General features: G+C 64.9%; 1 protein-coding gene across 1 annotated transcript in view; it reads right to left on the minus strand.

Annotated features, from left to right (window-relative positions):
- The window catches only part of LOC121275022 (zinc finger protein 362-like), a gene marked incomplete at its 5' end in the record, with an annotated part of 108,621 nt that extends 94,705 nt beyond the window's left edge, over positions 1-13,916 (minus strand). The window contains one exon of the mRNA XM_041182413.1: positions 13,759-13,916. Coding sequence (XP_041038347.1) covers positions 13,759-13,916 — 158 coding nt within the window. The remainder of the gene's footprint in view (positions 1-13,758) is intronic.
- Positions 13,917-15,451: the final 1,535 nt, after the last annotated feature.

The raw sequence follows: 15,451 nt of genomic DNA on the forward strand, positions 1-15,451 counted from the left end.
ACTGACCCTCTGACTGTGCGGCTCTCCCTCAGCACTGACCCTCTGACTGTGCGGCTCTCCCTCAGCACTGACCCTCCGACAGTGCGGCTCTCCCTCAGCACTGACCCTCCGACAGTGCGGCACTCCCTCTGTACTGACCCTCCGACAGTGCGGCTCTCCCTCAGCACTGACCCTCCGACAGTGCGGCTCTCCCTCAGCACTGACCCTCCGACAGTGCGGCTCTCCCTCAGCACTGACCCTCCGACAGTGCGGCGCTCCCACAGTCCTGACCCTCCGACAGTGCAGCGCTCCCTCAGCACAGACCCTCCTTCAGCGCTGACCCTCCGACAGCGCAGCACTCCCTCAGGACTGACCCTCAGACAGTGCAGCGCTCTCTCAGTACTGACCCTCCGACAGTGCGGCTCTCCCTCAGCACTGACCCTCCGACAGTGCGGCTCTCCCTCAGCACTGACCCTCCGACAGTGCGGCTCTCCCTCAGCACTGACCCTCCGACAGTGCGGCTCTCCCTCAGCACTGACCCTCCGACAGTGCGGCTCTCCCTCAGCACTGACCCCCCGACAGTGCGGCTCTCCCTCAGCACTGACCCTCCGACAGTGCGGCTCTCCCTCAGCACTGACCCTCCGACAGTGCGGCTCTCCCTCAGCACTGACCCTCCGACAGTGCGGCTCTCCCTCAGCACTGACCCTCCGACAGTGCGGCTCTCCCTCAGCACTGACCCTCCGAAAGTGCGGCTCTCCCTCAGCACTGACCCTCCGACAGTGCGGCTCTCCCTCAGCACTGACCCTCCGACAGTGCGGCTCTCCCTCAGCACTGACCCTCCGACAGTGCGGCTCTCCCTCAGCACTGACCCTCCGACAGTGCGGCTCTCCCTCAGCACTGACCCTCCGACAGTGCGGCTCTCCCTCAGCACTGACCCTCCGACAGTGCGGCTCTCCCTCAGCACTGACCCTCCGACGATGCGGCTCTCCCTCAGCACTGACCCTCCGACAGTGCGGCTCTCCCTCAGCGCTGACCCTCCGACAGTGCGGCTCTCCCTCAGCACTGACCCTCCGACAGTGCGGCTCTCCCTCAGCACTGACCCTCCGACAGTGCGGCTCTCCCTCAGCGCTGACCCTCCTACAGTGCGGCTCTCCCTCAGCACGGACCCACCCACAGTGCGGGTCTCCCTCAGCACTAACCCTCCGAAAGTGCAGCTCTCCCTCAGCACTGACCCTCCGACAGTGCGGCTCTCCCTCAGCACTGACCCTCCCACAGTGCGGCGCTCCCTCAGCACTGACCCTCGGAGAATGCGGCTCTCCCTCAGCACTGACCCTCCGACAGTGCGGCTCTCCCTCAGCACTGACCCTCCCTCAGCGCTGACCCACTGACAGTGCGGCTCTCCCTCAGCATTGAGCCTCCGACAGTGCGGCTCTCCCTCAGCACTGACCCTCCGACAGTGCGGCACTCACTCAGCACTGACCCTCCGACAGTGCGGCTCTCCCTCAGCACTGACCCTCCGACAGGGCGGCTCTCCCTCAGCACTGACCCTCCGAAAGTGTAGAACTTCCTCAGCACTGAGCCTCCGACAATGTGGCTCCCCCTCAGTACTGACCCTCGCTCAGCGCTGACCCTCCGACAGTGCGGCTCTCCCTCAGCACTGACCCTCCGACAATGTGGCTCCGCCTCAGCGCTGACCCTCCAACAGTGCGGCTCTCCCTCAGTAATGACCCTCCGACAGTGCGGCTCTCCCTCAGGACTGACCCTCCGACAGTGCGGCTCTCCCTCAGCACTGACCCTCCGACAGTGCGGCTCTCCCTCAGCACTGACCCTCCGACAGTGCGGCTCTCCCTCAGCACTGACCCTCCGACAGTGCGGCTCTCCCTCAGCACTGACCCTCCGACAGTGCGGCGCTCCCTCAGCACTGACCCTCCGACAATGCGACTCTCCCTCAGCACTGACCCTCCGACAGTGCGGCTCTCCCTCAGCACTGACCCTCCGACAGTGCGGCTCTCCCTCAGCAATGACCGTCCGACAGAGCGGCTCTCCCTCAGTACTGAACCTCCGACAGTGCGGCTCTTCCTCAGTACTGACCCTTCGACAGTGCGGCTCTCCCTCAGCACTGACCCTCCGACCATGCCGCTCCCGCTCAGTACTGACCACCCCTCTGCGCTGACCCTCCGACAGCGCAGCACTCCCTCAGTACTGACCCTCCGACAGTGCGGCACTCCCTCAGCCCTGACCCTCCCACAGTGCGGCGCTACCTCAGCACTGACCATCCGACAGCGCAGCATTCCCTCAGCACTGACCCTCCGACAGTGCGGCTCTCCCTCAGCACTGACCCTCCGACAGTGCGGCTCTCCCTCAGTCCTGACCCTCCGACACTGCGGCGCTCCCTCAGTACTGACCCTCCGACAGTGCGGCTCTCCCTCAGCACTGACCCTCCGACAGTGCGGCTCTCCCTCAGTACTGACCCTCAGACAGTGCAGCGCTCCCTCAGTACTGACCCTCAGACAGTGCAGCTCTCCCTCAGTACTGACCCTCCCTCAGCGCTGACCCTCCGACAGCGCAGCACTCCCTCAGTACTGACCCTCAGACAGTGCAGCGCTCCCTCAGCACTGACCCTCCCTCAGCGCTGACCCTCCGACAGCGCAGCACTCCCTCAGTACTGACCCTCAGACAGTGTGGCTCTCCCTCATTACTGACCCTCTGACAGTGCGGCTCTCCCTCAGTACTGACCGACAGTGTGGCACTCCCTCAGCGCTGACCCTCCGACAGTGCGGCTCTCCCTCAGCACTGACCCTCTGACAGGTCGGCTCTCCCTCAGCACTGACCCTCCGACAGTGCGGCTCTCCCTCAGCACTGACCCTCCGACAGTGTGACTCTCCCTCAGCACTGACCCTCCGACAGCGCAGCATTCCCTCAGTACTGACCCTCCGACACTGCGGCTCTCCCTCAGTACTGACCCTCTGACAGTGCGGCTCTCCCTCAGTACTGACCCTCTGACAGTGCGGCTCTCCCTCAGTACTGACCCTCCGACAGTGCGGCTCTCCCTCAGTACTGACCCTCCGACAGTGCGGCTCTCCCTCAGTACTGACCCTCTGACAGTGCAGCATTCCCTCAGTACTGACCCTCCGACATTGCGGCTCTCCCTCAGCACTGACCCTCCGACAGCGCAGCATTCCCTCAGTACTGACCCTCCGACACTGCGGCTCTCCCTCAGTACTGACCCTCTGACAGTGCGGCTCTCCCTCAGTACTGACCGACAATGCGGCGCTCCCTCAGTAGTGACCCCCCGACAGTGTGGCACTCCCTCAGCACTGACCCTCCGACAGTGCAGCGCTCCCTCAGTACTGACCCTCCGACAGTGAGGCTCTCCCTCAGTACTGACCCTCTGACTGTGCGGCTCTCCCTCAGCACTGACCCTCTGACTGTGCGGCTCTCCCTCAGCACTGACCCTCCGACAGTGCGGCTCTCCCTCAGCACTGACCCTCCGACAGTGCGGCTCTCCCTCTGTACTGACCCTCCGACAGTGCGGCTCTCCCTCAGCACTGACCCTCCGACAGTGCGGCTCTCCCTCAGCACTGACCCTCCGACAGTGCGGCTCTCCCTCAGCACTGACCCTCCGACAGTGCGGCTCTCCCTCAGCACTGACCCTCCGACAGTGCGGCGCTCCCACAGTCCTGACCCTCCGACAGTGCAGCGCTCCCTCAGCACAGACCCTCCTTCAGCGCTGACCCTCCGACAGCGCAGCACTCCCTCAGGACTGACCCTCAGACAGTGCAGCGCTCTCTCAGTACTGACCCTCCGACAGTGCGGCTCTCCCTCAGCACTGACCCTCCGACAGTGCGGCTCTCCCTCAGCACTGACCCTCCGACAGTGCGGCTCTCCCTCAGCACTGACCCTCCGACAGTGCGGCTCTCCCTCAGCACTGACCCTCCGACAGTGCGGCTCATCTCAGCACTGACCCCCCGACAGTGCGGCTCTCCCTCAGCACTGACCCTCCGACAGTGCGGCTCTCCCTCAGCACTGACCCTCCGACAGTGCGGCTCTCCCTCAGCACTGACCCTCCGACAGTGCGGCTCTCCCTCAGCACTGACCCTCCGACAGTGCGGCTCTCCCTCAGCACTGACCCTCCGAAAGTGCGGCTCTCCCTCAGCACTGACCCTCCGACAGTGCGGCTCTCCCTCAGCACTGACCCTCCGACAGTGCGGCTCTCCCTCAGCACTGACCCTCCGACAGTGCGGCTCTCCCTCAGCACTGACCCTCCGACAGTGCGGCTCTCCCTCAGCACTGACCCTCTGACAGTGCGGCTCTCCCTCAGCACTGACCCTCCGACAGTGCGGCTCTCCCTCAGCACTGACCCTCCGACGATGCGGCTCTCCCTCAGCACTGACCCTCCGACAGTGCGGCTCTCCCTCAGTGCTGACCCTCCGACAGTGCGGCTCTCCCTCAGCACTGACCCTCCGACAGTGCGGCTCTCCCTCAGCACTGACCCTCCGACAGTGCGGCTCTCCCTCAGCGCTGACCCTCCTACAGTGCGGCTCTCCCTCAGCACTGACCCACCCACAGTGCTGGTCTCCCTCAGCACTGACCCTCCGACAGTGCGGCTCTCCCTCAGTGCGGCTCTCCCTCAGCACTGACCCTCCGACAGAGCGGCTCTCCCTCAGCACTGACCCACCAACAGTGCGGCCCTCCATCAGCACTGACCCTCCGACAGTGCGGCCCTCCATCAGCACTGACCCTCCGACAGTGCGGCTCCCCCTCAGTAATGACCCTCCCTCAGCGCTGACCCTCCGACAGCGCAGCACTCCCTCAGCACTGACCCTCCGACACTGCGGCTCTCCCTCAGCACTGACCCTCCGACAGTGCGGCTCTCCCTCAGCACTGACCCTCCGACAGTGCGGCTCTCCCTCAGCACTGACCCTCCGACAGTGCGGCTCTCCCTCAGCACTGACCCTCCGACAGTGCGGCTCTCCCTCAGCACTGACCCTCCGACAGTGCGGCTCTCCCTCTGTACTGACCCTCCGACAGTGCGGCTCTCCCTCAGCACTGACCCTCCGACAGTGCGGCTCTGCCTCAGCACTGACCCTCCGACAGTGCGGCTCTCCCTCAGCACTGACCTTCCCTCAGTGCTGAGCCTCCGACAGTGCAGCTCTCCCTCAGCACTGACCCTCCGACACTGCGGCTCTCCCTCAGCACTGACCCTCCGACAGTGCGGCTCTCCCTCAGCACTGACCCTCCGACAGTGCGGCTCTCCCTCAGCACTGACCCTCCGACAGTGCGGCTCTCCCTCAGCACTGACCCTCCGACAGTGCGGCTCTCCCTCAGCACTGACCCTCTGACAGGTCGGCGCTCCCTCAGTACTGACCCTCCCACAGTGCGGCTCTCCCTCAGAACTGAAAATCCGACAGTGCGGCACTCCCTCAGCACTGACCCTCCGACAGTGCGGCTCTCCCTCAGCACGACCCTCCCACAGTGCAGCTCTCCCTCAGTGCGGCTCTCCATCAGCACTGACCCTCCGACAGTGTGACTCTCCGTCAGTACTGACCCTCCGACAGTGCGGCTCTCCCTCAGTAGTGACCCTCCGACGGTGCGGCTCTCCCTCAGCACTGACCCTCCCACATTGCGGCTCTCCCTCAGCACTGACCCACCCACAGTGCGGGTCTCCCTCAGCACTGACCCTCCGACAGTGCGGCTCTCCCTCAGTGCGGCTCTCCCTCAGCACTGACACTCCGACAGAGCGGCTCTCCCTCAGCACTGACCCACCGACTGTGCGCCGCTCCCTCAGTACTGACCCTCCGACAGTGCGGCCCTCCATCAGCACTGACCCTCCGACAATGCGGCTCCCCCTCAGTAATGACCCTCCCTCAGCGCTGACCCTCCAACAGCGCAGCACTCCCTCAGCACTGACCCTCCGACAGTGCGGCACTCCCTCAGCACTTACCCTCCGACAGGTCGGCGCTCCCTCAGTACTGACCCTCCCAAAGTGCGGCTCTCCCTCAGCACTGACCCTCCGACAGTGCGGCGCTCCCTCAGCAATGACACTCCGACAGTGCGGCTCTCCCTCAGCACTGACCCTCCGACAGTGCGGCTCTGCCTCAGCACTGACCCTCCGACAGTGTGACTCTCCCTCAGTACTGACCCTCCGACAGTGCGGCTCTCCCTCAGTACTGACCCTCCAACAGTGCGGCTCTCCCTCAGCACTGACCCTCCGACAGTGCGGCTCTCCCTCAGCACTGACCCTCCGACAGTGCGGCATTCCATCAGCACTGACCCTCCGACAGCGCGGCTCTCCCTCAGTACTGACCCTCCGACAGTGCGGCACTCCCTCAGCCTGGACCCTCCGACAGTGCGGCACTCCCTCAGTACTGACCCTCCGACACTGCGGCTCTCCCTCAGTACTGACCCTCTGACAGTGCAGCTCTCCCTCAGTACTGACCCTCTGACAGTGCGGCTCTCCCTCAGTACTGACCCTCCGACAGTGCGGCTCTCCCTCAGTACTGACCCTCCGACAGTGCGGCTCTCCCTCAGTACTGACCCTCTGACAGTGCGGCTCTCCCTCAGTACTGACCCTCTAACAGTGCAGCATTCCCTCAGTACTGACCCTCCGACATTGCGGCTCTCCCTCAGCACTGACCCTCCGACAGCGCAGCATTCCCTCAGTACTGACCCTCCGACACTGCGGCTCTCCCTCAGTACTGACCCTCTGACAGTGCGGCTCTCCCTCAGTACTGACCATCCGACAGTGCAGCGCTCCCTCAGTACTGACCCTCCGACAGTGAGGCTCTCCCTCAGTACTGACCCTCTGACTGCGGCTCTCCCTCAGCACTGACCCTCTGACTGTGCGGCTCTCCCTCAGCACTGACCCTCCGACAGTGCGGCTCTCCCTCAGCACTGACCCTCCGACAGTGCGGCACTCCCTCTGTACTGACCCTCCGACAGTGCGGCTCTCCCTCAGCACTGACCCTCCGACAGTGCGGCTCTCCCTCAGCACTGACCCTCCGACAGTGCGGCTCTCCCTCAGCACTGACACTCCGACAGTGCGGCTCTCCCTCAGCACTGACACTCCGACAGTGCGGCTCTCCCTCAGCACTGACACTCCGACAGTGCGGCTCTCCCTCAGCACTGACCCTCCGACAGTGCGGCGCTCCCACAGTCCTGACCCTCCGACAGTGCAGCGCTCCCTCAGCACAGACCCTCCTTCAGCGCTGACCCTCCGACAGCGCAGCACTGACCCTCAGGACTGACCCTCAGACAGTGCAGCGCTCTCTCAGTACTGACCCTCCGACAGTGCGGCTCTCCCTCAGCACTGACCCTCCGACAGTGCGGCTCTCCCTCAGCACTGACCCTCCGACAGTGCGGCTCTCCCTCAGCACTGACCCTCCGACAGTGCGGCTCTCCCTCAGCACTGACCCTCCGACAGTGCGGCTCTCCCTCAGCACTGACCCTCCGACAGTGCGGCTCTCCCTCAGCACTGACCCTCCGACAGTGCGGCTCTCCCTCAGCACTGACCCTCCGACAGTGCGGCTCTCCCTCAGCACTGACCCTCCGACAGTGCGGCGCTCCCTCAGCACTGACCCTCCGACAGTGCGGCTCTCCCTCAGCACTGACCCTCCGACAGTGCGGCTCTCCCTCAGCACTGACCCTCCGACAGTGCGGCTCTCCCTCAGCACTGACCCTCCCACAGTGCGGCTCTCCCTCAGCACTGACCCTCCGACAGTGCGGCTCTCCCTCAGCACTGACCCTCCGACAGTGCGGCTCTCCCTCAGCACTGACCCTCCGACAGTGCGGCTCTCCCTCAGCACTGACCCTCCGACAGTGCGGCTCTCCCTCAGCACTGACCCTCCGACAGTGCGGCTCTCCCTCAGCACTGACCCTCCGACAGTGCGGCTCTCCCTCAGCACTGACCCTCCGACAGTGCGGCTCTCCCTCAGCACTGACCCTCCGACAGTGCGGCTCTCCCTCAGCACTGACCCTCCGACGATGCGGCTCTCCCTCAGCGCTGACCCTCCGACAGTGCGGCTCTCCCTCAGCACTGACCCTCTGACAGTGCGGCTCTCCCTCAGCACTGACCCTCCGACAGTGCGGCTCTCCCTCAGCGCTGACCCTCCGACAGTGCGGCTCTCCCTCAGCACTGACCCACCCACAGTGCGGGTCTCCCTCAGCACTGACCCTCCGACAGTGCGGCTCTCCCTCAGCACTGACCCACCAACAGTGCGGCCCTCCATCAGCACTGACCCTCCGACAGTGCGGCCCTCCATCAGCACTGACCCTCCGACAATGCGGCTCCCCCTCAGTAATGACCCTCCCTCAGCGCTGACCCTCCGACAGCGCAGCACTCCCTCAGTACTGACCATCCGACAGTGCGGCACTCCCTCAGCACTGACCCTCCGACAGGTCGGCGCTCCCTCAGTACTGACCCTCCCAAAGTGCAGCCCTCCTTCAGTACTGACCCTCCCTCAGTACGGCTAGCCCTCAGTACTGACCCTCCGACAGTGCGGCTCTCCCTCAGTACTGACCCTCCGACAGTGCGGCTCTCCCTCAGTACTGACCTTCCGACAGTGCGGCTCTCCCTCAGCACTGACCCTCCGACAGTGCGGCTCTCCCTCAGCACTGACCCTCCGACAGTGCGGCTCTCCCTCAGCACTGACCCTCCGACAGTGCGGCTCTCCCTCAGCACTGACCCTCCGACAGTGCGGCTCTCCCTCAGCACTGACCCTCCGACAGTGCGGCTCTCCCTCAGCACTGACCCTCCGACAGTGCGGCGCTCCCTCAGTACTGACCCTCCGACAGTGCGGCTCTCCCTCAGCACTGACCCTCCGACAGTGCGGCTCTCCCTCAGCACTGACCCTCCGACAGTGCGGCTCTCCCTCAGCACTGACCCTCCGACAGTGCGGCTCTCCCTCAGCACTGACCCTCCGACAGTGCGGCTCTCCCTCAGCACTGACCCTCCGACAGTGTGGCTCTCCCTCAGCACTGACCCTCTGACAGTGCGGCTCTCCCTCAGCACTGACCCTCCGACAGTGCGGCTCTCCCTCAGTACTGACCCTCCGACAGTGCGGCTCTCCCTCAGTACTGACCACCCCTCAGCGCTGACCCTCCGACAGCGCAGCCCTCCCTCAGCACTGACCCTCAGCACTGACCTTCCCTCAGCGCTGACACTCCGACAGTGCGGCGCTCCCACAGTACTGACCCTCCGACAGTGCGGCTCTCCCTCAGCACTAACCCTCCGACAGGTCGGCGCTCCCTCAGCACTGACCGTCCCACAGTGCGGCTCTCCCTCAGCACTAACCCTCTGACAGTGCGGCTCTCCCTCAGCACTAACCCTCCGACAGTGCGGCGCTCCCACAGTACTGACCCTCCGACAGTGCGGAGCTCCCACTGTACTGACCCTCCGACAGTGCGGCACTCCCTCAGCACTGACCCTCCGATAGTGCGGCTCTTCCTCAGTGCAGACCCTCCGAAAGTGCGGCGCTCCCTCAGCGCAGACCCTCCCTCAGTACTGACCATCTGACAGTGCGGCTCTCCCTCAGCACTGACTCTCTGACAGTGCGGCGCTCCCTCAGTACTGACCCTCCGACAGTGCAGCGCTCACTTGGCACTGATCCTCCAACAGCACTTACCCTCCGACAGCGCGGCTCTCCCTCAGTACTGACCCTCCGACAGTGCAGCGCTCACTCGGCGCTGATCCTCCAACAGCACTTACCCTCCGACAGTGCGGCTCTCCCTCAGCACTGACCATCCGACAGCGCGGCTCTCCCTCAGCGCCGACCCTCCCACAGCGCGGCTCTCCCTCGGCGCCGACCCTCCGACAGCGCGGCTCTCCCTCGGCACCGACCCTCCGACAGCGCGGCTCACCCCCAGCACTGACCGTCCGACTGTGCGGCTCTCCCTCAGCACTGACCCTCCGAAAGTGCAGAACTTCCTCAGCACTGACCCTCCGACAATGTGGCTCCCCCTCAGTACTGACCCTCGCTCAGCGCTGACCCTCCGACAGTGCGGCTCTCCCTCAGCGCTGACCCTCCGACAATGTGGCTCCGCCTCAGCGCTGACCCTCCAACAGTGCGGCTCTCCCTCAGTAATGACTCTCCGACAGTGCGGCTCTCCCTCAGGACTGACCCTCCGACAGTGCGGCTCTCCCTCAGCACTGACCCTCCGACAGTGCGGCTCTCCCTCAGCACTGACCCTCCGACAGTGCGGCTCTCCCTCAGCACTGACCCTCCGACAGTGCGGCTCTCCCTCAGCACAGACCCTCCGACAGTGCGGCTCTCCCTCAGCACTGACCCTCCGACAGTGCGGCGCTCCCTCAGCACTGACCCTCCGACAATGCGGCTCTCCCTCAGCACTGACCCTCCGACAGTGCGGCTCTCCCTCAGCACTGACCCTCCGACAGTGCGGCTCTCCTTCAGCACTGACCCTCCGACAGTGCGGCTCTCCCTCAGCAATGACCGTCCGACAGAGCGGCTCTCCCTCAGTACTGAACCCCCTACCGTGCGGCTCTCCCTCAGCACTGAACATCCGACAGTGCGGCTCTTCCTCAGTACTGACCCTCAGACAGTGCGGCTCTCCCTCAGCACTGACCCTCCGACAGTGCGGCTCTCCCTCAGCAATGACCGTCCGACAGAGCGGCTCTCCCTCAGTACTGAACCCCCTACAGTGCGGCTCTCCCTCAGCACTGAACCTCCGACAGTGCGGCTCTTCCTCAGTACTGACCCTTCGACAGTGCGGCTCTCCCTCAGCACTGACCCTCCGACCATGCCGCTCCCGCTCAGTACTGACCACCCCTCAGCGCTGACCCTCCGACAGCGCAGCACTCCCTCAGTACTGACCCTCCGACAGTGCGGCACTCCCTCAGCACTGACCCTCCGACAGTGCGGCTCTCCTTCAGCACTGACCCTCCGACAGTGCGGCTCTCCCTCAGCACTGACCCTCCGACAGTGCGGCTCTCCTTCAGCACTGACCCTCCGACAGTGCGGCTCTCCCTCAGCAATGACCGTCCGACAGAGCGGCTCTCCCTCAGTACTGAACCCCCTACCGTGCGGCTCTCCCTCAGCACTGAACATCCGACAGTGCGGCTCTTCCTCAGTACTGACCCTCAGACAGTGCGGCTCTCCCTCAGCACTGACCCTCCGACAGTGCGGCTCTCCCTCAGCAATGACCGTCCGCCAGTGCGGCTCTCCCTCAGTACTGAACCCCCTACAGTGCGGCGCTCCCTCAGCACTGAACCTCCGACAGTGCGGCTCTTCCTCAGTACTGACCCTCCGACAGCGCAGCACTCCCTCAGTACTGACCCTCAGACAGTGCAGCGCTCCCTCAGCACTGACCCTCCCTCAGCGCTGACCCTCCGACAGCGCAGCACTCCCTCAGTACTGACCCTCAGACAGTGTGGCTCTCCCTCATTACTGACCCTCCGACAGTGCGGCTCTCCCTCAGTGCGGCTCTCCCTCAGCACTGACCCTCCGACAGAGCGGCTCTCCCTCAGCACTGACCCACCGACAGTGCGGCCCTCCATCAGCACTGACCCTCCGACAGTGCGGCCCTCCATCAGCACTGACCCTCCGACAATGCGGCTCCCCCTCAGTAATGACCCTCCCTCAGCGCTGACCCTCCGACAGCGCAGCACTCCCTCAGCACTGACCCTCCGACAGTGCGGCACTCCCTCAGCACTGACCCTCCGACAGGTCGGCGCTCCCTCAGTACTGACCCTCCCAAAGTGCAGCCCTCCTTCAGTACTGACCCTCCCTCAGTACGGCTAGCCCTCAGTCCGACAGTGCGGCTCTCCCTCAGTACTGACCCTCCGACAGTGCGGCTCTCCCTCAGTACTGACCTTCCGACAGTGCGGCTCTCCCTCAGTACTGACCCTCCGACAGTGCGGCTCTCCCTCAGCACTGACACTCCGACAGTGCGGCTCTCCCTCAGCACTGACCCTCCGACAGTGCGGCTCTCCCTCAGCACTGACACTCCAACAGTGCGGCTCTCCCTCAGCACTGACCCTCCGACAGTGCGGCTCTCCCTCAGCACTGACCCTCCGACAGTGCGGCTCTCCCTCAGCACTGACCCTCCGACAGTGCGGCTCTCCCTCAGCACTGACCCTCCCACAGTGCGGCTCTCCCTCAGCACTGACCCTCCGACAGTGCGGCTCTCCCTCAGCACTGACCCTCCGACAGTGCGGCTCTCCCTCAGCACTGACCCTCCGACAGTGCGGCTCTCCCTCAGCACTGACCCTCCGACAGTGCGGCTCTCCCTCAGCACTGACCCTCCGACAGTGCGGCTCTCCCTCAGCACTGACCCTCCGACAGTGCGGCTCTCCCTCAGCACTGACCCTCCGACAGTGCGGCTCTCCTTCAGCACTGACCCTCCGACAGTGCGGCTCTCCCTCAGCACTGACCCTCCGACAGTGCGGCTCTCCCTCAGCACTGACCCTCCGACAGTGCGGCTCTCCCTCAGCACTGACCCTCCGACAATGCGGCTCTCCCTCAGCACTGACCCTCCGACAGTGCGGCTCTCCCTCAGTACTGACCCTCCGACAGTGCGGCTCTCCCTCAGTACTGACCACCCCTCAGCGCTGACCCTCCGACAGCGCAGCCCTCCCTCAGCACTGACCCTCAGCACTGACCTTCCCTCAGCGCTGACACTCCGACAGTGCGGCGCTCCCACAGTACTGACCCTCCGACAGTGCGGCTCTCCCTCAGCACTAACCCTCCGACAGGTCGGCGCTCCCTCAGCACTGACCGTCCCACAGTGCGGCTCTCCCTCAGCACTAACCCTCCGACAGTGCGGCTCTCCCTCAGCACTAACCCTCCGACAGTGCGGCGCTCCCACAGTACTGACCCTCCGACAGTGCGGCGCTCCCTCAGTACTGACCCTCCGACAGTGCGGCGCTCCCACAGTACTGACCCTCCGACAGTGCGGCGCTCCCACAGTACTGACCCTCCGACAGGGCGGCGCTCCGTCAGCGTAGACCCTCCCTCAGCGCTGACCCTCCAACAGTGCGGCTCTCCCTCAGTGCAGACCCTCCGATAGTGCGGCTCTCCCTCAGTGCAGACCCTCCGAAAGTGCGGCGCTCCCTCAGCGCAGACCCTCCCTCAGTACTGACCATCTGACAGTGCGGCTCTCCCTCAGCACTGACTCTCTGACAGTGCGGCTCTACCTCAGCACTGACCCTCCAAAAGTGCGGCGCTCCCTCAGTACTGACCCTCCGACGGTGCAGCGCTCACTTGGCACTGATCCTCCAACAGCACTTACCCTCCGACAGCGCGGCTCTCCCTCAGTACTGACCCTCCGACAGTGCAGCGCTCACTCGGCGCTGATCCTCCAACAGCACTTACTCTCCGACAGTGCGGCTCTCCCTCAGCACTGACCCTCCGACAGTGCGGCGCTCCCTCAGCGCCGACCCTCCCACAGCGCGGCTCTCCCTCGGCGCCGACCCTCCGACAGCGCGGCTCTCCCTCGGCACCGACCCTCCCACTGCGCGGCTCTCCCTCGGCGCCGACCCTCCGACAGCGCGGCTCTCCCTCAGCGCCGACCCTCCGACAGCACGGCTCTCCCTCGGCGCCGACCCTCCGACAGCGCGGCTCTCCCTCGGCGCCGACCCTCCGACAGCGCGGCTCTCCCTCGGCGCCGACCCTCCGACAGCGCGGCTCCCCCTCGGCGCCGACCCTCCGACAGCGCGGCTCTCCCTCGGCGCCGACCCTCCCACAGCGCGGCGCTCCCCCTCGGCGCCGACCCTCCCACAGCGCGGCGCTCCCCCTCGGCGCCGACCCTCCGACAAGCACTGACCTGTAGGACTTGCCGTCCCTCCCTCCCTCGTCGTCGTTGGGCACGGCGTACGGGTCCCCCAGCTCGGCCAGCGTGGGTTCACTGGGCCGCCCTTTTCGCTTCCTGGCGCCGGGCGTCTTGAGGGTGCCCTCGTCCTGGGCGGGGGGGTGGGGAGGGGGAGGAGGGGGGGGAGGGGGAGGAGGGGGAGGAGGAGGAGGAGGAGGAGGATGAGGGGGGTGGGGGGGTTGGGGGTGTGCCTGCTCCCCGGCCTCCTTCTCCAGGCCCGACAGCGAGGGCACCCCCTGGGCGCCGGCTGACAGGGCGGGCGGCAAGCCTGACACTATCATGGCGGGCGCGCCCGCCAGCGAGAAGGTGGGGGGGTGGGCTAGAGGGCTGAGACCCGAGCTGGACGAGGACAGGCTGGCGCTGGGCGAGGTGATGACCAGACCTGTGGGAGGCGGCGGAAGGGCAACAAGAAAAAGAATCGAGGGTCAATACCACGCGCAAGAGGGGCTGGAGGTGGCCACTTGGCCCCTCTGGACTGCTCCGCCACTCACTCCTACCGTGGCCCCTCTCGCTTCCGCTCCCAACGGCTCCATTCCACACCCCCCCCCCACCCCCAAGCCCCAACCACATTCTGCTATTTCGCTTTCGGACAGTACTGACCGCTGTTCACGCCGCTATTAAAACCTACTCCGGACCAGAGTCTTTAACACCTTCCTTAAACAACCCCCCCTCCCCCCACCAAATAACCCTCGCCCCCACCCGCCACCCCCCCCCTCCCCCCACTCTTGTCGATCAGAAACCCCGTTGGATATATTCACTGGCCCGGCCTCCACCACTCCCTAGCGGGGGAGAGAATCCCACAGACCGACCCACCCTCCGAGAGCAGAACTTCCTCCTCATGTCCGTCTTCAGTGGGAGGCGGCAGAAGGGCAACAAGAAAAAGAATCGAGGGTCAATACCACGCGCAAGAGGGGCTGGAGGTGGCCACTTGGCCCCTCTGGACTGCTCCGCCACTCACTCACACGCCCCTTATTCGGAAACTGAGCCCCCCTCCCTCCCCCCAACCCTTCCCTCCGTTCTAGATAAACACCACCCCCCCCCCCCCCCCACCCCCCCCCACCACGAGCGGGGGGGTAAACAACCTCCCAGCATCCACCCTGTCAAGCCGTCCTGTCAGGATCTTATACGTTTCAATAGGATCGCCTCTCATCCTTCTAAACTCCAGTGGGTACGGTCCCAACCTGCTCAACCTTTCCTTGTAAGACAATCGCAGCCCCCCACTTCTCCCCAGGGGTCAGCCCAGTGTACCGCCTCTGAAGCACCTCTCCAATAAGAGTCTATTCCCTCCTTAAATAAGGAGACCAGAGCTCTACGCAGTACTCCGGCTGCGGACTCGCCAGAACCCTGTACAGTTGGAGCAAGGCTCCTTAACTTTTAGACTCCTTCGTACCCCAACCCTTGCAACAAAGACCAACACGCCGTCTGCCAAACTAGACACATAGAAACGTAGAATTATAGGAGGAGTAGACCAATCGACCTTGACCCACCATTCATTATGATCATGGCTGATCATCCAACTCAATAGCCCGCTTTGTCCCCATATCCTTTGATCCCTTTGGCCCCCAAGAGCTATATCTAACTCCTCCTTGAGAACACACAATGTTCCGTGGTAGCGAATTCCACAGTCTCACCACTCTCTGGGGTGAAG

Source organism: Carcharodon carcharias (genome assembly GCF_017639515.1).
Source record: "Carcharodon carcharias isolate sCarCar2 chromosome 40 unlocalized genomic scaffold, sCarCar2.pri SUPER_40_unloc_10, whole genome shotgun sequence".
Classification (NCBI taxonomy): Eukaryota; Metazoa; Chordata; class Chondrichthyes; order Lamniformes; family Lamnidae; genus Carcharodon; species Carcharodon carcharias.